This window comes from Ailuropoda melanoleuca, chromosome 15 (genome assembly GCF_002007445.2).
Source record: "Ailuropoda melanoleuca isolate Jingjing chromosome 15, ASM200744v2, whole genome shotgun sequence".
Classification (NCBI taxonomy): domain Eukaryota; kingdom Metazoa; phylum Chordata; class Mammalia; order Carnivora; family Ursidae; genus Ailuropoda; species Ailuropoda melanoleuca.
Window position 1 is genome coordinate 38,592,991 of NC_048232.1, and position 19,832 is coordinate 38,612,822.

Below are 19,832 nucleotides of genomic sequence, written 5' to 3' on the forward strand. Positions count from 1 at the left end.
TAGGAGTAGATAAAAAGAGTCTGGAAGAGTGACAGAGGAAGGGAAAAAGAAAAAATGAATTTGAATGTGATAAATTTGAATGAGGGACATTGTGGGGAGATAGGAAGTTGTGGACAGTTTGGCCTATGACCTCTATTCTTGGTAAGGTAGGAAACAAGCTTATTGCTAGGAGTAATTAGTGATGAGAGGAGTGATGGGTAGAAAGTTTGAGGGGAGCAGTGGATCACTTTGGAGAAGTGGAGGAGAAATTGACTTGGGACACTGAAGAGTCTTGGCAGAAAAAGTGTTTGAAATGATGATAGATGGTGAGATCTTTGTTGTATTCCTAAAGAAGGAAATCCAACAAAACTTTGATTGGAAGAAGGTGGAAGGGTTAAGGTACTAGGAGCACCAATCTAATCAAACAGCAGTAGAGCTGAGGAGTGGGAGAGCTAGAAGGATATTGGATTTCAGATTGCCAAGTTAGGCTGCCCTAGAGGATGATGAAGTCCAAGGAATGGGTGGTAGAAGAGGAAGGGAATGAAGATCATTTGAGTTGAGGTGGTCAGAATTAGGGTTTTGAATGGATTTTTTTCTCTCCTTTTTAAAGACGTGGAATCAGTAAAGGTGTAAATAATAAAAAAGTGCAAGTAGTCTTCCAATGCCATGTACTTTGTTTTGTTTCCTCTTGTGTATTTGGGCTTGATAAGAGTTAGTTGGCAGGGATTTTTGCCTTAAAAAGCAAAAGCTCCTGTAGTGAGTTCCTCAGTGCCCAGTGTTTTCATGTGTTAGCTTGGTGAGAGAGATGCCTTTTACTTACCATGACAGGTAGGGAGAAGATCTCATTTTCAGGACCTTTCGACAGTGAAGAATGAGGGCTGGATAATGTTTGTATGCTTAATTGGAGCTGTTTTGGTTTAGTATTTTATAAGGTACTGTAGTTCTTTTTTTCTGTTGATGTTGGTTGGACAAATTTACTCATGACACAACCAGTTGTATTCTTTCTTTCATAAGCGTAATAGAATAAGTTGATATTTTATATACTGATTTAAAAAAACTTGCTAACCCCAGTCACATAAATGTGACGTTATGGTAAGGAGTTAGAAATCATTTTGGTCAAGGCTTACTTTCCTATATAATGCAGTTTTAGATAATTGTGTTAGGCGAGTGGCCTTTGGCCTTTCTTTCTTTTCTTTTTCTCTTTTCTCCTTTGTCTCTGCTCTATGACTTTATTTTTTTTATTTTTATATTTATTTATTTACTTATTTACTTATTTACCTACTTATTTATTTATTTATTTTTAAAGATTTTATTTATTCATTCGACAGAGAGAGAGACAGCCAGCGAGGGAGGGAACACAAGCAGGGGGAGTGGGAGAGGAAGAAGCAGACTGCCAGTGGAAGAGCCTGACGTGGGGCTCGATCCCAGAACGCCGGGATCACGCCCTGAGTCGAAGGCAGACGTTTAGTGACTGAGCCACCCAGGCGCCCCTTTCTATGACTTTATTCCAGAAAATTTACATTAGACTCCTAAGGTCTCATTAAATTCATTTTCTTCTGATAAATGGTTTAGATGTTAACTTCAAGATTAATATAAGCAGAGACATTTCCACTAGGACTTCTAGGAAAATTTTCTAGATTACTGCAGTATTCTAAGGGTGTTTTACAGGGAGAGTTCTTTAAAAAGCTTTTGGTTAGTCTATAATATGTTTTAGACATTTATGAAAGTACCATAACCAATGAAATTTATTGTTAAAGTATAAAACATTATTTTTGACTAAGTTTTTGATCATTGTATTTTTACTTTTGTGAAGAAAATGAATGAGAACAAAGATCAGTGAAAACATATTTTAATCAAATGTATTGATTATCTTATCACCGTTCTTTGGCGATACAGAAGAATAAAAGACATTGTTGTGGCTTATAAACCAAAAAGAAAGACATAATTCAAAAATGGAATTATTTTCTTTTTTTCTTTTATATAAGTAGAGCTTATTTTCAGTCATGTTCAAAACATTGGGTTTTGCTATCACTCTTACAATTTAATAGGAATTTGTTAGTGTCCTAAGTGTTAAAGCATGGTAGGAAATACAAAAATGAATGAGAGACTGCTTTTATATTTGTGAAGTTAACTCAGTGTTGAGTAAAATATTGTCTTTTCATTAGGCTGGGTAGGGACTTTGCATCCATTGATTCTGTTGCAAAATGCTATTTTAATTTTACAGATCAGGAAATTCCATTTTTTTCTTGGTTCAGTAACATGCCTAAGTTAGTAAAGTTAGAAAGTGGAAGAACTGGGATGTGAATCCCTGTGCATCCATCTGCAACTCCTCTCCGTTATATCATACTGCAAAATGCCTTTTAAACATACTTAACTTGTTTTTATCATTGTTCGCATTCCTCTTCGTTGCTTCATTATTTGTTACTATTCATCATTCTTTCCATGTTGCAGTTCTCTCAGTTTGAAGTTTGTAGTACTCTACTTTCCTGTTTCTCCTGGCTCTTTCAATATTCTTCTCCTTTTGTTTTTAAGTGTATCCCAAGTTCTGTTTCCAGGCCTCTTCTTCATGCTCATCCCTTAGCACTGGCATCTCCTTACTCCCCTGCTGCTGGCCTTACCCCAATAGTGATGACTCTGATGTCTACTGCATGGACTCTGCTGTCTTTACTGAGCATAGACCTGTGATTCCAGCTGTCCGTCGAGCACATCTACCAGAATATCTTTCCCACATGTGAAATAGGACTTCTTGTAATTGAACTTATTTATCTCAAAACCTGCCCTTTCCCCTCATTTCATTTGTTCTGTTGGTGGCATTTATCACTGTTGCTTACCTTAGTCACATTTGGCCATCATCTCCCTCCTGCTGTCTTTATTCACTGTCACCTGTTCCTTCTCACTCTGTAATTTCCAATATACCTCTTCTTTTTTCTCTTTTATCAGCTTATTATTTTAGTTCCAGGTTTCAAATGCCTGGCCTTTCATATGCATTAATGGCAGAAAAGATAAACCATTCTACATGTAACCACTAGCTTAATATACTTAAGCAGCTCAGAAACCCTCAGTGGCTACTCTATACTTAAAGGACCCGTTAGCATAGCGTTTAAGACCCTCCTTGATTGTCTTGAGCTTCCTTTCTAGCGTCATCACCCTCAACTTTTCTTCATACACCTTCATACTTCAGCTGAGGTGTATTACCTGCTATTTATTCTCCAAATACGTGCTCCTGCTTCCCTCTTCCATGTTTCTGAGGTTCCTTTTGCGGACCCAGTGTCACCTTCTCCTATCTTTTTAAAATTAAAATCCTGCCTTTCGTTTATTCCCATTTTAAATGTTGCTTATCCATTTTTTGCATGAATGAATCAACTTTACAGATAATTTTCTTTTTTCTTTTAAAGATTTATTTATTAGAGAGAGAGAGCGCGTGCACATATGGGGTGGGGGGAGGGTCAGAGGGAGAGAGCCAGAGAGAGAATCTCAAGCAGAGTTTGCGCTGAGTACGGAGCCTGATGCAGGGCTTGATCCCACCACCGTGAGACACGACCCTGAGATCACACCTGAGCTGAAACCAAGAGTTGGATGTCCAACTGACTGTGCCACCCAGGTGCCCCCAGATAATTTTCTGATTTCTTTTCTCATTCCCTTCATTTCTTCATGAAATAGTTTTTGAGTACCTGCTGGGTGCCATGTACCAGTCGTTGCTAGAGCAAAAACCGTTAGGCTCCTGCTCAGGATTGTCAAGCTAATATGTTTTCCTCTGTTTTCTTAACTTTCATTTAAACTTATTTTATAAGTTATTTCCTTATAACTCTTACATTTTACCTTCTGTTATAGTTATTTTAGGGGTTTTTTTTGGTCTTGTTTTTTTGTCTAAATAGCACCTTAAGGGTAAGTTTTGCATCTTGTTTACAACTTTATACTTTATACTTATCTATGACACAGATATGGATAGACTATTAATTTATCTCGGAATCAAAATAGTGTCTGGCAAATTCGAATCTTTTACTGACATCTGGTATCTAGCATGCTATAGGACTGATTTTGGAAACTGTTAAGATCAGACTAGGTAGAATTCAGAGTCAAGACAAATGACATCGGTATTTATGGTGGTTCAGTTAGACCAATTTTTGTTGATGCTGAAGCAGAAAGAAATATTGAATTTGAACATATAGGGGGTACAGAGAGTCATAGTGAAGAGGAAAAGAGCTTGAAAATGATGGTAGAAGTAATCTCAGTGATGACAGAGTGGCTCTGTAAGAACTTTACCCAACAGAGTTTGAGATAGGATGTGTGAGTATAACAAAGTATGTATAATGATTTCAGTTTCCTTGAATTTTTGTTTGTTTTTCTTTACCCAGATTTTTATTGTAAGTCAGCTATGGTTTGTACCTCTTCAAAGTATACGTGGAATCAGACCACTTCTTATTGTCTCAATCACTATCACCTTGGTTATGATCTTTTGCATACCATCATCTTTTGCGTACATTATTGCAGTCATCTTCTCGATTTTGCTGCATATTGTACTCACCTGAAGATTTGAAAAAATACTGATGCCTAGCTCCCATTGGCATTCTTTGGAATGTGTTGCAACCTGGGCATCAGGATTTTTTTAAGCCTTTGGTGTTTCTGATACGCATTGACTCAAATAATTAGAAAATCAGTCATCTTTCCCTGAAGAATTTTATTTTGACTATATTTCTGCTTGTAGCCGCTTTCATTTAATTTGGGACATTTCTATTTCTTAAAGTTGTAGAAGTAAGTCCTAGTGTGTAAGGCTTCTTAGTTGTGAGCAATGAAAGCTGACTCTGGCTGATTTAGCAGAAATGAAGTTTACTGATATATATTGAGTGGCTCACATAATTGGTAGAGCCAGCTTTAGAGAAAGTGCAGAAACAAAGGGAAGCTAAACAGCTAGAACCTGCTGTTGTCTGCTGAGCAAGTGACTGGATAGCTGAGATGGCACTGGCCCCTCTGCTGCTGTTACTGCCCTTGGAAAGTAGGTGTTGTCTCTATTGCTGTCATCAGAAAGAATTTTCTCTTGTCTCTGCTTTTCTTTGTCATTAGCCTCCATATTCAAAATCCCTGCTACTAGATGTGTCTGTTTGGATTAGAATCTGGCATTTTCAATTTTTAAGTGGAAAATAAGCTCTATCTTGCATCAAAACTCATGAAGTTGGGAAATCTCCAGACACAGGCAAGGGCTTCACATGCTTGGAAATCAACAAAATGACAAAAGGTCATGTGCTATACATAGTATAGCCTACACTGTGGTATTTATTTTATGCATATGTCCAGTGCTCCTCAAACTAAGAACCCATAGGACACTGGTGTTTTTCCACAATTATTTATTTTTTTTTAAAGATTTTATTTATTTATTTGACAGAGATAGAGACAGCCAGTGACAGAAGGAACACAAGCAGGGGGAGTGGGAGAGGAAGAAGCAGGCTCATAGTGGAGGAGCCTGATGGGCTCGATCCCATAATGCCGGGATCACGCCCTGAGCCGAAGGCAGACGCTTAACCGCTGTGCCACCCAGGCACACCTTTCCACAATTATTTTTAAACCTTTAGAACCTGCTATCACTTGTTCCTTAGCAAGCAGTAAGAGATAACAAAATAAATGAGCATGTAGCAAGCAAATTAATAGGAAAACTTAGACGTATAACTTACAAATATATATTATTTTTGGAAGTGTGGAGACCAGTATAAGTATAAAATAGGCATGTTTCTTGATAGTGAAAATGCTCTGAGTTTCTGTGGTGGAAGTTATATATCAATGTTATATGTCAGCACTGTCCAATAGAAATATAATGTGGACCATAAATGCAATCCATATGTGTAATTTTAAATTGCATTAAAAATAAAAAGAAATAGGCATTTAATTTTAAAAGTATATAGTTTAACCCTATATATTCAAAATATTGTTTCAAATTTAATCAATGTAAATATTTAAGGGATAGTTTACATTTCCTTCTCATACTAAGTCTTCAAAACCTAGTGTTTATTTTATACTTAGAGTACAGCTCAATTCAGACTAACCTCATATAGAATGCTGAATAGTGAGCGACATGTAAATGGCTACTGTATTGGACAGCGCAGTTCTGTGGCTTTATGTAAAATGCTGTATAACTTCCAAATGCTGCCAGCTAAATGTACTTTTGATGCAGTGTTTTAGGTGCCTTATGAAAATCTAAAGGGTGTTTAAAAAAATGTAAACTTAAAGTAATGACAAAGTTCTTGATTATTCATTCTCTTTGAATCCAAAACAGTTTTACTTGATTTTTCAGTGTTTTGCAATTTTTTTTAATGGTGGGGATGGAGATATGAAATGGGGAGGAGAAACCTAGCTTTTTTCATTAGGCTTTGTTTTTGTTTATTATTTTTATATTTTATGAGCATTTCAATTGATGAGGGATTAGATGTGCCTTAGGCAGAGAAAGGCAACATGCTGCAGGGCTGAGTTTGCATGTGAATAATAAAGTGAATCATATTTTACTACATTTAATGTTTATGGCACTACTAGACTTTAGTTTCTGAAGTTTTGAAAATAAAAAAAGATAATAGTGATCATATATGGTTTCTTTCCCTAGATAATTCATGTTGATAGTAAGTTTTATGTTCTAATTATTTTTATTCTTGCAGGCTGCTGAATCAGGAATAATAAAAGTTAAAACAATAGCTGCACGAAACACCGAAATTTTGGCAGGTAATTTTTTGCTTAAAAATTCAACAATTAATGAAAATTTCACTAATAATAAAAGTAGAATCTTTAAAAAACAGAAAACAGCCGTCAGTTTTCTGTAGCATCTCCTTCATGCCCTAGCATGCTGTATATAATGATAAAGAACTTGTAAAAGTCCTTAACTTGAACTAATTGGGTTTGCCAAGGGTGAATGTTATAAAATTCTCTGAAATCAGAAAGGTTAAAACTACTAACTTCTTACAGGCAAGGATTTGCATTCTCCTCCACATCTTGTCTATCACCTAGGACATACCTTACACATAAAAGGCATTCAATTAATATTTGTTGTGCTGAATGGAATGAAAGATTGTTTCTCAGTCCACCTTCCAAAATCTATTTTATCTTTATATATAATATAAACAGGTGATAGTGTAGTATTATAAATTTAGTAGTACTATATGAGTTTTGAATCCTAGGATTAAGATAGTATGGCCATGAAGAAAGAATGGGAGTGGGGTGCAGAAAAGAAAAAAATGTTTTCTTACATTTTCTTGATTGAACCTGGTTTTCAAGGAGGAATTTCAGGAGTTCCTCTTTGGCACTCTTTTTGATACTCAGTCTACTTCTTTCTTTTCTTTGGTGCCTTTTGTTCTTGCCTCTGTAATGAACATGGAAAAGGAAACTGGCATTTTCTAGCATTTGTTACATGTGAGACATTTGTGCCACTCTAATATAAAGACAACTTTGTGGGGAAGTATTTTTATTTTATAGTAGAGCATGTTGAGATGCAAAGAGATAAAGTTACTTGATTAAGATCACATGATAAGTGGTGGAACTAGATTTAAATCCAGGGCTGTTCAGAGCCCATGTTCTTCCCACTACAGTATGCTGCCATGGTATTGTGAGGTTTCCACACTAGCTACTCCCTCCCAAGGGTTTATAGTTAACCATTGCTTGCTTCACTGATCCTTCAGTCTGCATTTCCAGTTCCAGTGGTGCTATTGCTCTCAGTTGGTTATCGGAGAAAAGCAGTCCTGTTAAGTTAATTGACATAAAATCCAAATAGTGAAGAATCTCTCTCTCATAAATCTCTTTACCTTTTTAAAAGTGATACCAGAAAATCCCTAATTGGTGGACTCTCAAAGAGTATTACAAAATGAAGACTTTTGGGGGCAGTTTTACAGGTGGAAGGTGGATTTCACTTGGGCTTATTGGGCTTTGCTGGACATTTGCCCTTAGGGTGAGCTCTCCTGTGTTGCATCTGTTTCTCACAGCTTCTTCTCTGATTTTGAACAATCTGTTGAAACTCTAAATAGTTTTATAACATTATTCACAGCACTGAATAATACTCTGTGCATTTTGAGAAGGGGTATAGTAAGTGGTGGGTAAAGGCAAAGGTAGGTATGGTTGGATTGGGAGGGTGGGCTAGTGGGTTTTGGAGATGCATGTTGGGTGGATTAGCTACTGTGAGGAAACTAATGTTTAAAGATAAATTGTGAGCTGGATGTTTTTAAGTTAGCTAATCGTAATAGAATATCATTACAAATACTAACTTTTGCTACTATAATTGCTGATATCATGGTAAGTCCTTAGTTACTCACCAGCAATAGAAGTTTTCATTGGGTCTGTAGCTGATGGAAGATTTTTTTTAAAGAGACTGATTTCTTCAGAGGATCACTGTCTGGTGCTGAGTTCTATACCAAAGTAAAATGTCTGATTGGTTAATCTTAAGAACGAGTAAGAAAAATTTTGTCTCCGTCAGTGAGTTTAATGTATAGGTGGGCTGTTCATTTTAATTCAGTTAGCTTTATTCAAATCATACTAGAACTAATCTTTATGCACATACAATTACTAGTTCATGCTTTAAGATCCAAGTCATGGATAGTGTCCAGAGCCATGTACTCGAGGAGCTATGTTAGCACTTAAACTGTTTCCTAGCATTTTTTACCAAGTACCGATAGCAGTTGATACTTTAAAATCTATAGCTTTTTAGACCGCTGTCACCTTGAAAGTCAAAGGCTCTCAAGAACAAAGAAAAATACATAGTTTCTAAACTACTTAGAGTACAGTTGATACTAAGAAAAATTTATAGTTAACTTTTTAAAATTTTTAATTTCATGAGAAGTATTTACTTTTCCTTAGTTCTAGAAACTGTAGGTTACTAGTTTTGTGCTATAATGGATGTTAAAGATACCAAACAATGGAGGAGTTGCAAATGAAATGGGATATTGAATTCTCAGATATCTCTACATATTCAGAAAATGTAAAGGGTTGCCATGAAAATCAGAACCCTTAATTAGCATTAACTAGTCTGACCAGTGATATTCAGCATAGGTTTCTAGCCAGCTTTAGTTTTCTTAGATTTATTTTCCAAGGGAAGGTTATTTACATTGCAGAATAAATCTTTGCTTTACATCTCCCCTTCTTTTAAGCATCCTCCTTTAATGCTTATTTTTCTTTGTTTTCACTGCTGTCATGAATGCTGACATAAGTGGGAATGCTATGCCAGGTAATGTCAGCATCGATTCAGATATACAGATCATTATTTCAAAATTTCCTTTTTCTTTAAAGATAAAACTCTGCAAATGAGACATAGCAACATCAAGTTTTTCATTTACAAGGGCAGATGCCTTAATCTTACACTTGACTACCATATATTACAAAATGTTTTTATTAAGCCAGCTTATAGTATACTTGAGGTTGACTGAGAAGACTTGTGTTATACAAAAATTACATAAACAGAAGATCTGCTTTTTGAATATTTGAAACAAGGAAACCAGTGAAGTTGTAATATCTTAAAATTGTGTATTTAACCCATACGCAAAACCACAATGGTTACATCTACCTTTGGCTGCTTTCAGCTACTGTCAGTATACATATAGAATTTTCACATAGATGATCATTATGTATGATTTATGTTCTTTTCTCACAGTCCCTCACCTTTTTCATATCTACATGGTCTTATTACTAAAAGGTCTTCAAGTAGCTATGAGTAAATATACTTTGGAATTATTTTCTGATGTTAAAAGGTAATTTATCTGCTGATTTTATTTAGTATTGTCTATCTTATCAATACATATGCTTGTGATATTTTACAAACATCTGTAGAATATATCATAAATACATTCTTAAGGAAATAATTATGTAAGAATCACTAGGAGAGATGCAAAGATGAGTAGTGTAACTCACCTATAATCTACATGGAAATATAAGAAGTATACTTGAAAATACATATGTATGCCTGCTGTTCGTTTTGTTTAGTTTACCTGCTTTTCCATTTGCCTTTTGAAGTGCTTTGCCAGAAATTTTCTCTTCTAGAGAACATACTCACCTGAAGTCAGGACCAATATCTTACTCTTCCTTATATTGCTAGTAGTTAGCATGTTACATAGGAAATAGTAAGCCCTCATTAAATGTAGGCTAATAGTGAGTGAGTCACTCCAAAATGCAAGTAAGTCTCTTAGTGCTGCCTCTCCTGTGTTTTTCTACTTCCCAGTCTTTACTGTAATTTTACATGTTATGGTGATTCAGGTAGATGAGTTTTGTCATGCCTAGTTCATATTGGCCAGGTAACAGAGTAATGAAGGAAACAGACCCTAAATGAGAATTTTAGTACTGTGGTAAATGCCAAGATGGAAATGTAGACAGGCTTATTATTAATAGGAGCATGGAGAAGGCACCCAACTCAGCCTGGGAATCTGAAGCTGAGTCTCAAAGCTTAAAAAGGAGTTAGCCAGGCAAATAAGGTGTAGAAGTGGAAAGTAAAGCAGATCACTTGAATATATGAAGTATAAAACAGTTTGGTCTATTTGGATACACTATTCAAGTATTGCCATTGTGTGACTTCCTGAGCTGCTTGATGGAAGAATTTGAATCAGGGCAGTGGCACACATTCATTTTAATGTTTTTATGTAAACTATTCTTTTTTTTTTTTTTTTTAAAGATTTTATTTATTTGTTTGACAGAGATAGAGACAGCCAGTGAGAGAGGGAACACAAGCAGGGGGAGTGGGAGAGGAAGAAGCAGGCTCCCAGCAGAGGAGCCTGACGTGGGGCTCGATCCCATAACGCCGGGATCACGCCCTGAGCCGAAGGCAGACGCTTAACCGCTGTGCCACCCAGGCGCCCCTATGTAAACTATTCTGACAGCAGTGTGGAAGGTATATTTCAGTATACCATCAGTAACTGTACTGATTGTAGAGGTCTGTTGGTAGCCTAGTTCTATAATCCAGGCTAAATGACCAAGGGGGCTGTAACTACTTCCATGCTTACAAGTTAACCTAGTGGGCCAGAGATTGCATAGTTTCTCTACAACATAATGTGTTCTTATTTATTTATTCTTTTTTTTCCTTGGATTTTTAAAAACTTTTTAAACTTTTAATTTGTATTCTTATATCATCAAGTACTTTCCATTGATGCTGTCTTTTCTAATTTTTTAAAATTGCTTCATAATATTATAGCAAGTGATTGTAGCTTATTTAACTTATTTGTACCTTTATGTTAGACATGTTTCAGTATTTGGAATTACTTTTTTAATATAAATTTCTAGAAATGAAATTACTAAATCAAATGTATGAACATGGTCTTGGAATTTGTCACCATAGTGCTTTCTGAAAAGATAAAAGTTTATGCCTTTACCAGCAGTATGTGAGTGTATTTTTATAACATCCTTGCCTGATTATTATTTAAAAAAATCTTTTTGGGAATTGAACAAATGACTTCTTATTTTAATTGACATTTGTCTTCAATGTTGAACATTTTCCTCCAAATATATTATTTCCTTTTTTCATTTTACGTTTATTTCTTTGAGTTTTTTGTTTTCTTATCAAATTATTTGAGCTGTTTCTATAGGAGAAGTTTTTGACTTCCCATCATGTTTATATTTTCTACAAGTAATTTACCTTTTAATTTTTTATCTAGATGTTTTTAATTTTTACATAATCTAACTTTTTTATTTGTTGTGTTGCACTTAGGGAGCCCTTCTCCTTCCACATGGTAGATAGTCGTTCTTATTTTCTTTTAGGTTTAATTTTTTTCTTAATTAATAATATGTAGAGTGACATGAAGACCTAGATTTTTTTCTTTTGCAAAATTACTAACCGATTGTACTAGCATCATTTGTTGAATAATCCTTCCTTTTCATATAATGTGCTTTTAATATGAAACTGTCCATATTTTATTTGTCCTCCTATTCTTGAGTCACTTAAAGTATTTTCAGATCTTTTGAACCATTAAAATATTTTTTAATGTTGTTAGAAATGTCAGTCTTTTTCATAATTAAATTTTAAAGGGTTTTGAGGATAGCAGTCATGTCTACATCACATTTTATTTCTTTCACAAGAATTACAATTTGTTATTTAATGACCATTAAAATTCACCATAATGAAACTTTTATTAACCCCCATTAATGTGATTCATAGTGGGGTATCCTAGTTTAATTCTTTCTTTCCAGGATAAAAACTACAATTATGCAGTGAAACTGCTCAGAGCAAGGAAACCCCTAGGATATGGGGACCTGCTGGACCTCTTCCAGGTGTGTGAAAGTGTATCATTTGCTCTCACAGTTATAAAATTTGGAAATAAAATATACTTATCAGACATAGTGTTATTCTATTAAAGAAGTTATATTTATTAAAGAACTTAGGTAAAACATAAACTTTTTTTTTCTGACCCCCTAAAAGCCTGTCTTTATATTTTAAAGGAAATTGAAAGAGTTTTGATTAAAAAGAGTTGACCTTTTTCTCCTTTTCCTGGGATGATTTTTAAAAATGATTAGAGCAAAGTGTCTTTATTGCTCTACAGCTTTTTCCTCAATATGATTTCTAAAGTCTAAGCCCATAGAAAGGTTTTTATATAAAGCTACATTTAAATAGCATGTCATTAAAGTTATTGTATATAAAGAGAGAGCACCTGTCTCTCAGAAGAGCAAGATTAATTTCTGTTTAAAACTACTGTCACTTTTAAAAGAAGAAAAAACCTAACTTTTTTTTTTGTGATGATCTGTCTTATGCATTGTGATCTGGATATGGTAGTTGTTTTCGTTTTCACACTATGCTTCAAAAGACAACAGATCAATAGGTTGTATCTTTTTTGTTATTGATTATTCTGGATAACATAGTCCTTTTTGATTGTTTTATTCTTATGTAAACTGGGAGAAAAAGAAAATGGGAAGGAGGCAAGAGAGAGATGTTTGATTCCTTTGCGTTACATTAAAATAAAATTTATAAACATTATTATTTATTAATTTTTTATTAAGTGGGCTCCAGTGCAGGGACTGAACTTACTCCCCTGAGATCTAGAGTTGGACATTTAACCTACTGAGCCATGTTGATGCCCTTAAAAATTATTTTTAATACTATTTTAATTTATCCTGACTTGAGACACCTGGGTAACTGTGACTGACCTGTATACAACATTTCATTGAAATTCACCTTATTTTATTCATTCTTAGCTGCACAGATTTTTCACGTTTTAGTATTCCTTAAATTGATGGCATCTTAGAATCATTGTGGGCCAGGTAGTATGGAGGTGTCTTTTTTGGTGGATATTGTTTCGTGAACTTGTTTATAGTTATTCATATTATTATTTCATCATTTGAGTTATGTGCATTGTTGATATCCCAGAAGTTTGACTCCTATTTAAAATGTCACCCTAATTGTACAGAAATTTTCTGTTGACAATTTATAGTAAGGTCAGAAAAGCACCAGCATCAATATGTGTGGAATGGGTGACATTGGCTTAGAAGGTGATCTCAGATACAATAATGAAGTACTCTTTTAAGAAATGAGGCATCCAAACAATCTGGTTATAAAATGGGCAGAAGATCTATATAGACATTTTTCCAAAGAAGACATACAGATGGCCAACAGGTATATGAAAAAATGCTCGACATCATTAATCATCAGGGAAATGCACACAAAATTTCACAATGAGATATCACCTTATAGCTGTCACAATAGCTGTTATCAAAGAGACAAGAGATAACTAATGGCCTTGATGGATGAAATTATGAAGAACAATTCTAAGTGATTAGAAAGTATTATATCATAGTTTGACAGAATTAATTGGCACCGATTTTTCTTTGTGATACTCGAGTGTGTCTTGAAGTCATTGTCATTAGAGATTCAAGAAAGTACATTTTTTTTCCTTCTATAAAGACAGTTTCTTTTCTTCATTTATCTGAAGACTTTAGGCAGACAGCATTACAGGTCATTGGTTCCCCTTGGATACTTTTAATGGTTTTAACTTCAATGTGCATTAAGTGCTGTTTACGTTAAAGAGTGGCAGCATAAAGTTGTGGGAAGAATAGCAAACCAGGAGTTAGAAGACCTATTTTAAAAATCTGGCTTTACCACTTACTTACTGTGCACTTGAGCCAAATCAGGCTCTATAAACTCTCTGATTATTGTGATACTCAAATGAGAAACGTTAACATGATAAAAATGATAAATGCATCTTGTTACTATTAGAAACTTTTTGTTTACCTGAACAGCATTTAATGACTAGGCATGTTCAGCAGAGTTAGGGGTAGCCTCATACTTCAGAGATTCTGACAGGATTGAATATGGTAGCATATTTACTGCCTCAGAATATTATTTTTTTTAGCTTTAGTGTCCTTTTTAACCATTTATATAAATGTTTCGAAACATTGTTATGGAAAATTTGTGACTCTGGGTTTGAATAGAAACTTTTATGCTTAAGAAAGCAAGGAAGTAAGGCAAGGAGCCCTTTTGGAAACACTGGTCTTTGCCAGTCATATTTGCCATCTCTTAGCTGTGTTAAATCAGTAATTTATGCTGGCATACTGAGGGACTTCGCAGAGTATGCCATAGGAGATTATGGGCTTTATTTAGCATAACTATAAAGGGAGCTTTGAGAGAAGAAAGGTGGGGATTTAAATGATGAAATTAATGTTAACACTGGTTTTACATTTTTAATGGTGACTGTGGATGACTTTCTAAAAATTTCTTTTGAAAAACATGTTAAAACTTATATATATATATATATGTCTTAATTACAAGTCTTAACCTCAAAAAATAATTGATGGATGTAGTACCTTTGAAAACCATATGCCGAACACATAAGTTCTCTTTCCTTGAAATTCCATGTTACCTATTTAAATTCCCTGAGGATGACACACCTGTCTTATTCATATTTGTATAGCCATTAAATAAGTGTATACTGATTTAATTTCATTTCGTAAATTTAAATAGGTATTATTCAGTTTGTGCATTTTCTAACTCTTTACATTTTTGTTCCTACTTTAAAACTTATGAAAGAATTGGCTTGGTGGGAGGAGTTAAATTAAGATTTGGAATTACAGCATGTGCATCCAATTAACTTAAAGTAATGCTTTAGTAATAAGAGGAATAATGTTATTGTTTTTAATGAGTTTATTTCTTGAAGAAATTAGGGCTGTATAAATTCACAGCATGTAATGAAATTTTAAGTATCTTCTGAACATTAAGAAGGGTGACGGGGATGATGTATATACTATTTTTAATTACTGTCTCCTGCTCTAGAATATTAATTCTTTTTCATATTTCCCCTTCTGCACTGTTGAAGAAATAGAGTGCTTCTCTGAAGCAGGGTAGAACTTCTGAGAAGTTGTCCTTTTTTTTTTTTTTTTTTTTTTTAAATTTTTTTTTTTTTTTTTNTTATTTGACAGAGAGAGAGACAGCCAGAGAGGAAAGGGAACACAAGGAGGGGGAGTGGGAGAGGAAGAAGCAGGCTCCCAGCGGAGAAGCCTGATGCGGGGCTCAATCCCAGAATCCTGGGATCACACCCTGAGCCGAAGGCAGACGCTTAATGACTGAGCCACCTAGGCACCCCTGAGAAGTTGTCCTTAAAGAGTTTATAGCAGGAGATGGAGGAAAACCAAAAGACAGTCCTAGGAGAAAAGCATGGGAGAGCTGTAGCTAAGGGGGTGGTTTAGATACGGAGTCTGTAGTATGTATCTAAAGTATTAACTCTTACTGCTTGATTTCTATTTTAGTATTTACATAAAGTGGTTTTTATTAAGATTGTTAATACTAGTTATAAATATATAAATGTATTTCTGCTTGTGAATTAGATTTAATAATTTATCTTATATGTGTTCTAAATACAGCTTTGAAAGAGAACAGCTCAGAGGTTGTTCAGCCGTTTCTAATGGGCTGTGGAACCAAGGAGCCAAAGATTACTCAGCTATGTTTGGCCGCCATTCAGAGACTCATGTCACATGAAGTCGTGTCTGAGGTAATGTGAAGATTTTATCTCAATTGTGCAACCTAAGAATCAAATCAGGAGTTTTTATTAGGGGAGAATGAAGCATAACTGATAATTTAATGTAAAACAATTTATGTGCTTGAAGGACATGGCTTAATTTTAAAAGATGACCGAATTTTCTCACCATTAAAGCCTCATGAATAATAAATAAAGATGAAGTGCATTTTGTCGTGTCATGATTAGGAAGTCACTGTTCAGTAATACAGATCAGTGTCATTGAAGAGAATATAATTTTTTTTAAAAAGGAAAAACGATTTTCCTAGATTATTTGAAGTGATAATTTGTTGTTCGTTAATTTAAATGAATCGTTTGTATCTAACCTTACTATGTTAAAACAAGGAAGAACATTTCATCACTATGAATCTGCATCCTGTTTTCAAATGTAATCCTTAACTTTGTACTCCATAAGTTACTTTAATAGAAGTGATATATTCTTTTGCCTTTAATATAACATTCTAAACAATGTCAAATTTAATTGACTTTATAAATGTGTTGTTAATTTGAGTTGCATTTTGTTTTTTGTATACACATTATAAATGGAATAATACATGAAACATTAGCAGTCTCAGTTAATTTGCATAGGCCTATAAAGGTCCAAATGACATATACCCATATTGTAGAAATGATCTTTGATTTTTGACTAGGTATCTCAGCTGCATGCAGCAATTTGCATATATTCAGATGGTATATTTTAAAGAAATTTATTTTTTTGAGAAGAAAATTCATTAGCTGTGAATCTCAAATTAGTTGAGAGATGTGTTTTGATCTATAGATCTAGAAACATGGGTTTTGTTATTATGATCAAGAGATTCTCTCCAGGTGGGGTAATATTTGTACATCTTTTTTTCTATCTAGGGACCTAATCATATTTTATTTGCTGACAATAATTCAGATAATTATTTTACAGACTGCAGCTGGAAATATAATTAATATGCTTTGGCAGCTGATGGAAAACAGTCTTGAAGAACTTAAGCTACTTCAAACAGTTCTTGTTCTTTTAACAACCAATACAGTAGTTCATGATGAGTCACTCTCTAAGGTAGGAAACCTGTTGTCAAAGTTCATAAGTGCTTTGAGACAGTATTTGAATAAGCTTGCTGAAAGAGGAAAGCCTGGTACTGTTTGTACCAAAAGCAACTTCCTTGTAGCTGTCATGATAATGGACATTGCACGTTAAAAACCACTGGTGCCTTATTTTCCCCAGATTAGACTTGAAATCAGGTTAAGGTAATTGAGCAGAGCCTGTTGGGAATAGCTAACAGGCTTAGTCATGAATAGGAAATGAAAAGAGAAAACTAGCAGAAAAATAGGAATAGAGAGAATAAAATATGTTTGCAGGTATCCGTATTCTCCTCATTGCATTGCGTATTCCTGTGAAAGCTCTTCCTTTCCACCTTTTAAAAGTAATTTTACACGTATGTGATATGTAAGCCAGAGAGTTTAAATCTCTTTCTTAAGTAGTTGGAAAACTGACCTTTTGGCATTTATACTAGATAAAGCTGCATGTATGGTAGGGGTTTCTCATTTCTTCCGCATTCCTACACTCTTTGGAACATGTTAACAGCTGTTCTGTTATTTATTTCACTCTTTAAAAAGTTTTTTTTTTTAACTATGAAATATTTCTAAAGAACAAAGTACAGAGAGTAATATGAAGAACAATCATTAGTTAATGGTTTATTTAAGAAATTTGTTGGACTGTCAGTAATAGTTGTTACAATTTGCATACCTTTAATGATGGGTGGCCAATAAAGTAGAAAAGTAGACTGTCACATTAAGCTGTATATATGCTTTCTAGAGAGTATATCTTTTTTAGTTATTCATTGATGTTCTTAGGTCATAATGAGATTTTACTCAGTTGCAAATAGCTTATTCTTTTAAGCTACCTGCTTTATAAAATATTTTATGTGTTCTTGTGTATTCTTTTGTATGTCCTCCCTTTTGGTTTCTAGCTATCAAATTATTGTTCTGATACAATATATATAAGAGTTTATAAAATGCTGTCATTTAACCTACCAAAGCAGTAAGAACTGATTATAGCTTAAAATTAAATGTAGGGCTTGCTTAGTATGTTGGTTAATTTGGAAATGTAATATTTTAGGATAAAAAGTGAAGTATAGAGAAATAATACAAAATTGAGTAATATGAAAGCTTCTACATAACATATGCCTTTATGTTGAAATTTAAACAGTAATGTTGGTATCAAAAGCCTGTTTCCTTTAAAATTTTAATGTAATTAATATGATAAGGCATAGAATTTAGACTACCATTATGTTTTTCTCCAAGCATCGCTTCTTTTAAAACTAAAACTTTTAGAAAAGCATGTAGGAGAAAATTTTTGTGACCTTGGGGTAGAGATTTCTTAGGTAGATAAAAAATCTCTGAACCATAGAAGAAGCCACAGTATGGGGAAAATATTCATAAATATCTCACAAAGAACTTTTATCTAGAATGTTTAAAAAACTTTTACAACTCATTCATAAGATAATCACCCAAGACAAAAAAACGGACACATTTTTTTTAAAGATTTATTTCTTTATTTAAGAAAGAGAGTGAGTGAGTGGGTAGAGGGGCAAAGGGAAAGAATCTCAAGCAGACTCCTCATTGATTGTGGAGCTGGATGCAGGGCTCGATCTCACGACCCTGAAATCATGACCTGAGTGGAAATCAAGAGTCGGACGCTTAACCAACTGAGCCACCCCGGCACCCCTGCACAAATTTTTTTATAGACCCTTCACAAAATAAGATGGCTAATGAATACATGGAAAGTGGCTCAGCATCATTAGTTATCAGGGAAAAGCAAATTAAAACCACAAAGAGGTATCATTACACATCCATTAGAGTAGCTAAAATTGAAAAAGACCAACCGTATCAAGTATTGTTGATGATGTGGGAAAGAGCCGAATTCATACATACTGCTGGTAGGAGGATAAAATTGTAAAATCACTTTGGAGAACTAGCATTTTCTTAAAAAGTTTAACCTATACTTACTGTGTGATCCAGCCTTTTTCACTTCTAGTTATTTATCCAAGGTAAATGAAAACACATGTCTTTTTAAAGATTTGTATATGATCACGGCAGCTTTATTCACAATGGCTAAAAACTGGAAGCAACTCAAATATCCATCAGCAGATGAATGGATAAGCAAAAGATTTGGTATACCTACACTGTGAAATACTATTCAGGAATCAAAAAGTACAAACTACTGATTCAAAGAACGACATGGATGAATTTTAAAGATATTACAAGTAAAAGAAATCAGACACAAAAACAGTGCATACTGACTGATGAAACACTATTTGAGGAAAATGCCAGCATGTCTGTAGTGAAAAAGACAAGATGGTGGTTGCCTGGAGCCAAGGGTGAAGGAAAAAATGGAGTGCAGAAGAACACAGAAGACTTTTAGGGTGATGAAACTGCCTTGTATCTCGATTGTGCCAGGGGTTTCATGGGTGAATGTAACTATGCGCACTCATCAAGTTAAATACCTTGAAGAGATACGGTTTATTGTATATAAATTACACCTTAACCTGAAGTTGATTTTTAAAAAGAAAGAAGGACTCCTTTTAAAAAATTATAATTTTATTCATTTATATGCTTAGCATTTTTATATATTATTTCTCCAGATGACTTAGTGATATAACAAACTTTGAGTACTTGTTATTTGCAAAACAAGTCATTCTGGGGAAATAAAGCACAATGCTTATTTGAGAGAGAAAGAGAGACAGTGACAGTGAAAGAGAGCAGGAGCAAGGAGGAGAGGGAGGAGCAGACTCCCGCTGAGCAGGAAGCCCAACCTGGGGCCTGATCCCAGGACCCTGGGGTCATGACCTGAGCTGAAGGCAGACGCTTAACCAACGGAGCCACCCAGGTGCCCCATCACAACACATTTTTACATACATATAAAAGAGC

The 19,832-nt window shown here is 34.5% G+C and overlaps 1 protein-coding gene across 10 annotated transcripts in view; it reads left to right on the forward strand.

The window, feature by feature from the left end:
• Positions 1 to 19,832, forward strand: part of MON2 (MON2 homolog, regulator of endosome-to-Golgi trafficking) — a 95,831-nt gene that overhangs the window by 4,465 nt on the left and 71,534 nt on the right. For 8 of the 10 annotated variants that reach the window (XR_004620961.1, XR_004620960.1, XR_004620959.1 and 5 more), the window contains exons 2-4: positions 6,618 to 6,681; positions 15,766 to 15,893; positions 16,831 to 16,962. Coding sequence is in view for 5 of the 10 variants with exons in the window: in XM_002919596.4 (XP_002919642.1) it covers positions 6,618 to 6,681; positions 15,766 to 15,893; positions 16,831 to 16,962 (324 nt within the window). In the remaining 5 variants the exon portion in view is untranslated. Of the gene's footprint in view, positions 1 to 6,617; positions 6,682 to 12,108; positions 12,190 to 15,765; positions 15,894 to 16,830; positions 16,963 to 19,832 lie in introns of those variants that run through there. The other 2 variants (XM_019800053.2, XM_034644290.1) reach the window with 2 other exon arrangements.